The 6,641-nt window shown below is 46.8% G+C and overlaps 1 protein-coding gene across 5 annotated transcripts in view; it reads right to left on the reverse strand.

Annotated features, from left to right (window-relative positions):
* Positions 1-6,611, reverse strand: part of ELMOD3 (ELMO domain containing 3) — a 28,516-nt gene extending 21,905 nt beyond the window's left edge. For 3 of the 5 annotated variants that reach the window (XM_070046914.1, XM_070046911.1, XM_070046912.1), the window contains exons 1-3: positions 6,402-6,611; positions 5,234-5,402; positions 3,641-3,920 (exon numbers count right to left, since the gene is read on the reverse strand). In XM_070046914.1, coding sequence (XP_069903015.1) covers positions 3,641-3,694 — 54 coding nt within the window. In that variant the 5' untranslated portion in view covers positions 3,695-3,920; positions 5,234-5,402; positions 6,402-6,611. Of the gene's footprint in view, positions 1-3,640; positions 3,921-5,221; positions 5,403-6,116; positions 6,370-6,401 lie in introns of those variants that run through there. The other 2 variants (XM_070046913.1, XM_060309295.2) reach the window with 2 other exon arrangements.
* Between the last annotated feature and the right edge of the window lie 30 nt (positions 6,612-6,641).

Genomic DNA, 6,641 nt, shown 5'->3' on the forward strand with positions numbered 1-6,641 from the left:
TAATCTTTAAAAAAAAAATTTTTAAATATATTTAATTTATTTATTTTTGGCTGTGTTGGGTCTTCACTGCTGTGTGCGGGCTTTCTCTACTCATGGCGAGCGGGGTCTACTCTTCGTTGTGGTGTGCGGGCTTCTCGTTGCGGTGGCTTCTCTTGTTGCGGAGCACGGGCTGTAGGTGTGCAGGTTTCAGCAGTTGTGGCACGTGGGCTCAGTAGTTGTGGCTCGCGGCTCTACAGTGCAGGCTCAGTAGTTGTGGCGCATGGGCTTAGTTGCTCCGCGGCCTGTGGGGTCTTCCAGGACCAGGGATCGAACCCGTGTCCCCTGCATTGGCAGGCGGATTCTTAACCACTGCACCACCAGGGAAGCCCAATGTTAATATAACATTATACAGATTTCCTTGCTCCGTTCAAGGTCTCAAGGCTCTGAGTAAGTAAAGTTGAGTGTAGCACTTTCCTCACTTTTGGCCTTTCTGCTCAGCCAAACCTTCCCCCTACTGGAGCTTAAAAAACCATCTGACCAACTTTTTGCAACTCATATCACCAATACAGGGCTAATTTTCCTAATATGTTAAAAAAAAAAAAAAGATCCTACAAATCAGTAAGGAAAAGAAACAACCCAGTAGAAAAACTGGCATGGATATGATTTACATAAAAGGAAGCACAAATAGTTCTTAAACGTGAAGAAATGCTCAACCTTACTCATAACAAGAGAAATGTCAAATAAAACTACTCTGAGATAATGTTTTTCACTTATCCTATTATCCAAGATCAAGAAGTGTGTTAACACTGTGCTGGCTAGACGACCAAGAGTTATAAGACACTGGAGAGTGAATTGGTACCACCTCTCTGGCTTGACAATATCTGACGAAATCACATATGCTGTGCACATTTGGGGCCTGCAATTTCATTCTAGGAATTTATCTAACACATATAGTCATCCATGTACAAATGACATGCTGACAGTGTCATTCATGGTAGTACTGTTTATAAAAACAAAAAGCTAGAAAAACCCTGACTGTCCACTAATGGACTTTTAATTTTATTTTATTATACTTTATATTTTCCCCGCAGTTTTACTGAGATATAACTGACATACAGCACTGTATGAGTTTAAGGTGTACAGCATAACGATCTGACTTATATACATCATGAAATGATGACTACAATAGGTTTAGTGAACATCCATCATCTCCTATAGATACATCAACAAATAGAAAAAAACACTTTTTTTCCTTGCGATGAGAACTCTTAGGATTTACTCTTAATAACTTTCATTTATAATATACAGCAGTGTTATCTTTATCATGTTGTACATTACATTCCTAGTACTTATTTTCTTATAACTGGAAGTTTGTACCTTCTGACCACCTTCATCCAATTCCACCCCCACCTCTAGTAGCCACAAATCTGATTTCTTTTTCTATGAGTTCCTTTGTTTGTTTTTGATTTTTTTATTTTTGGCTGCGTTGGTCTTTGTTGCTGCGCATGGTGTTTCTCTAGTTGTGGCGAGCGAGGGCTGCTCTTCGTTGCAGTGTGCGGGCTTCTCACTGTGGTGGCTCCTCGTTGCAGAGCACGGTCTCTAGGCACGCAGGCTTCAGTAGTTGTGGCTCGCTGGCTCTAGAGCACAGGCTCAGTAGTTGTGGTGCACGGACTTAGTTGCTCCGCGGCATGTGGGATCTTCCCGGGCCAGGGATTGAACCCGTGTCCCCTGCATTGGCAGGCGGATTCTTAACCACTGTGCCACCAGAGAAGTCCCTATTTGTTTGTTTTTGAAGTATAATTGACCTACAACACATTGTTAGTTCCTGGTGCACAACACAGTGATTTGATATTTCTATACATTTCAAAATGATCGCCATGATAAATCTAGTTGTCACTAATGGACTAATTTTAAACAAATTAAAGCATATCCACTCAATGAGATCCTATACAGCCATAAAAAAGAGTAAGAAAGTACTTTATGGACAATTTGCAACAATCTTCATGATATATTAAGTGAAACACAAAGCGCAGAGTATATACACTATTTTGCCATTTGAATTTCTAAAAAACACATAAATATATTTGCGTGTCTTTACAGAGACTATTTCCAGAATTATATCCAAGGAAGTAGTAACTTTGCCTCCATCAGGAAAATTGGGTAGCTGGGGGACAAGGGTGGAAGGTAGTTTTTTCACTATATGTACATCCTCTGTACTTTTGGATTTTGAACCATCTGCAGAATTATTTTCTCTAAAATAAATAAAAGAAAAAATAATAATTAAAGGAATCATTGCTTATGTCAAGGACCGAGAATCTCAGATTGTCCTGTTACTCTAATCCCTTCCACATATTTTTGCCAACTAACACTCCTTAAACACAGCTTTGACTTTTTTGATTTCTTTTTGCCTGGGACACAAGAATGGACACTAAACACACCACAGCTGAGCTAACTCCTCCATAACTGGCCTCACGATGCCTAAGCACTATTGTCTCCCAATTTGATCCAATGAACATATGTGCTGCAGTTCCTCTCACCTCCAACCCCTGGGTCATGTGATTTTCCTCCAGAATCCGCCCCCACCTCCACCTTCTCAGTGTTTTCTGGTCCCTTCAAGATCAGTTCCACCTCCTCGGGGAGGCCGACCTTACCAACTGGGGCTACAATGGTCCCTCACGTCTCTAAGTCCTATAGCCCCTCTGTATGCGGCACAAGGACCTCTGCAAAAGACCCATCTCCCCAGTCAGACTGCCGCTTTGAGTGCAGGGACCTTCTCGTATACTTGTTTTATATTTCTTAGACCATTTGCACAGCACTAGGCTCGAGATACATTCTCAAAAATATCTGGTAATTCATCGTGCTGAACAGCTCCCTGGAGAAGTCTGTGTGCTCAGGACTCATCGCATCCTTCCTTTCCCTCTCCGATTCAGTCCTCTCTAGTGTCCAAAGATGGATGTTCTCTGGAAGAACAGTTCATCTATCTTAGAACAGTGACAAAAACCTCCCTGGACTCCCAAAGCACAGGCTTTGTCCCCATTCTGGCCACTGAATCCCACAGGCTCCATTTAAGACTATTTCTGGGCAAGGTGGTGAAAAAAGGTAAGGAATGCAGGGTAAGCCACCAGGCTAACACGAAGACATAGCACATTGGGGGACTTCCCTGGTGGTCTGGTGGGTAAGACTCTGTGCTCCCAATGCAGGGGGCCTGGCTTCGATCCCTGGTCAGGGAACTAGATCCTGCAGGCTGCAACTAAGACCCAGTGCAGCCGAAAAGAAAAAAGAAAAGACACAGCACATTGATTCAGGGGTCCTGACAATAACCAGGCCAAAACACGCACTGGAGACAGAAAGGGCCAGTAAGGTAAGCAACCCAAATTGATGAAATACACATTTCTTGGGGGATTCTGCCTGAAATTCTCTTCCCACCCAAGCAAATCCAGACCCAAATCCCATAGCCCACTTAGAAAATAAGCTGTCAGGAAAGGCAATGGACCCAGAAGTGACTAGAAGCTTCTTCTAGTAGAACAAAGAGAACTAGAGTGAGGATTCTTCCTACACATTTCTGAAGGTCCACGTCCTCTTGAGGTACGCTCTGTCTTATTACCATTAACAACGTAACCCAAACCAACGCCTTCTTTCCCAAACAGAAGTGCTTGCTTACCTGTCCCCCTCTTAATTCTTTCTCATTATGGAAAGAGCAAGGGTTTTCATTCATGACTCAAAATCATTTGTTCAAGTGAACTCTGTCCTTGGGCTCAGAAAGGAGTTTAATAAGGTCTGAGACTGAGATTAGAAGCTCTGGGGAGAGCCCTAGATCCGACTGTTCTACCTCTGCCTTCCTTCTTGGCAACCACTTAGACTAAGAACAAGAAAACAGTCCCTGTGTGCCATCACCGGGGTGCAGGTTTCTGTGAGTCCCTGAGGTTTCCGGAGCATCAGCCCTGAAAAAAAAAAAAAAAAAATTAAAGAATAAAACTGGTTTCATCATTCAATTATGCCTCTGTTAAGAACTGACTTGAGGGCTTCCCTGGTGGCGCAGTGGTTGGGAGTCCGCCTGCCGATGCGGGGGACGCGGGTTCGTGCCCCGGTCCGGGAAGATCCCACATGCCGCGGAGCGGCTGGGCCCGTGAGCCATGGCCGCTGAGCCTGCGCGTCAGGAGCCTGTGCTCCGCAGCGGGAGAGGCCACAACAGTGAGAGGCCCGCGTACCGCAAAAAAAAAAAAAAAGAACTGACTTTAAAAATCTTCAAGCAGCTGTAAACATATTCTGAATAAACAGTCTTCTTTGGCCAAATGCCTGCCTCTTACTATCCATGTCACTGGATGGAAAGAAGGGGTCCCTGCAGGAGTCCGAGAGCTGGACCATCAGTACCCAGGAGGCAGCACCAGTGTAAGTGGTGGGGATCTGTTTCTGACGATGAAGTTACTGAGATCTGGGGCAGCATCTCAAAGGGGTGAGGCTGATTTAGAGTGACACGTCGGTGCACGGTCTTAGCTTAAGTGCTCAGGCTTTGCTTAGGTCTCAGACGCAGGTTGGGCCTAATACCAGATTCGGTTCCTACGACGGTAGAAACTCAAAATGCAACACTGTGCCTACCCTTCCTCAGTTAGCACCAACATTGTACATGTGGCAGCTGCCTAGCCAGTGTGGCTAGCTCGAAGCCCTTCCTCCCATGAGTCCACCCTAGGAAGAGGGCTGGACAGGCCCACACCTCATCATGGGGGAAGTGGACACCACGGATGTCTGTCACAACAAGAATGTGGATAAGTATGCAGATGACTGGCAGTCGTACCTCACAAACTTGGTTGACTTTTTTTTTTTGGCACGCTGCACAGCTTGCAGGATCTTAGTTCCCTGACCAGGGGTTGAACCCAGGCCCTTGGCAGTGAAAGCGTGAAGTCCTAACCACTGGACCACCAGGGAAGTACCCAGACTTGGCTGACTAAGGACGGAGGGTGGCACTGCCCTGAGGTCAGCCCTCCAGAGAATATGATCTGGGTTCCCTACAAACTGGCTGCCAGTAACAAGATGGACTCTTTGTCAGGGGGCAGGACGCACTGACTGATTCCTAACACCAAGAGCAGGAACACCCCCCGACTCTAGGGCTAGACATTTGGCTCACTGTAACTGAGGGGGAGGGCAGTGCTCCTCAGGAACTAGCTCTCTCTGGGGTCTCAGCATCTGCCTCCCTTTCCTTTCCCTCCCCCTTGACCTCCATGACAGCATATGACCAAACACTCACACACTGGCCAACCTTGCGAAGGTGACAGGCAAGTATGGTGACGGCAATCTCAGGAAGGCTCTTCTGTTACTGGGCTTGAAATGTATCAAGCAGCAGAGATGCATGACCAACTTTACATGCCTGCTGGCGCCTCAGTTCTGGCTGCCGCCCTGCTGGGGGCTTCAATAGGGACAGTTACTATCTGTAAGAGAGAAAGAAAAGAGCAGAAACTGTCAAACAAGCAAGTACTGGAAATCACAAAGTCACTCCTACCAATATTAGGCAAGTTCCTCATGGCTGGGCCTGAAGAAATGGCCATCCTATAAAGATGGATCCTTTCCAAATTCAGTATTTATGGTGCACCCACTTTACTTTTTTTTTTTTTTTTTTTTGCGGTACGCGCCCCTCTCACTGTTGTGGCCTCTTCCGTTGCGGAGCACAGGCTCCGGACGGGCAGGCTCAGCGGCCATGGCTCACGGGCCCAGCCGCTCTGCGGCATGTGGGATCTTCCCGGACCGGGGCACGAACCCGTGTCCCCCGCATCGACAGGCGGACTCTCAACCATTGCGCCATCAGGGAAGCCCACCCACTTTACTTTTTTAATTAAAAAAAATTTTTTTTAATTGAAGTAGAGTTGATTTTCAATGTCATGTTAGTTTCAGATGTACAGCACAGTGATTCAATTATATATATAATATATATCTGAATACAGATATTCTTTTTCGAATAGCTTTCCATTATAGGTTATTACAAGATATTGAATATAGTTCCCTGTGCTATACAGTAGGTCCTTGTTTATTTTTATGGTGCACCCACTTTAGGCAATGAGCTACATTAAGGGCAATGATTTTAAGTTTAAGCTTGCTGGAGCTTAAACTCTCTGAATAGGTATTTAATCTAGAAATTGGGTCCACACCTTAAATAAAAACGCGCACACAGGTGTGCCACTTCCTTCATCGGCCTTGTCGCTGGGGCCTCCCCGGCCCTTCCAGCCCCGACCAGGCCTCCGCCGCAGGCATCACCATCCCAGGGGGGCGCCGCAGCCAAAACTACTGGCCAATTTGGGGTCACAAATCCCGGTGCTCGCCGGCTGGGATACGCGTATGTTAACAGAGATCTCAGTCCATCGAGACACCCAGCCAGAGAGGGTGGGACTCCGGACAGCAACTTTCTCGGTGGGGAAAACAGGAAAGCAACTTGCCTCAGGTCATCCAGCGAGACCAAAACCGATGTCTCCGGTCTGCCAGTAAGGAGTCTCTCTCTGTTCTGCAACTCTCAGCCTTGTCTCGCCCCAGAGCGACCATTTCCGCCCCACATTCCTTCTCCTTGGACCCCCGGGTCTCGCCCGCTGAGCCCCCGAGTTCCCAGCGCTTTCGCGATTGGGGTGCCTCAGCCCCTCCGGGCCTCCTCCGCGCATGCGCACGGGCCTCCTCCGCGCATG

This window comes from Globicephala melas, chromosome 12 (assembly GCF_963455315.2).
Source record: "Globicephala melas chromosome 12, mGloMel1.2, whole genome shotgun sequence".
NCBI lineage: Eukaryota > Metazoa > Chordata > Mammalia > Artiodactyla > Delphinidae > Globicephala > Globicephala melas.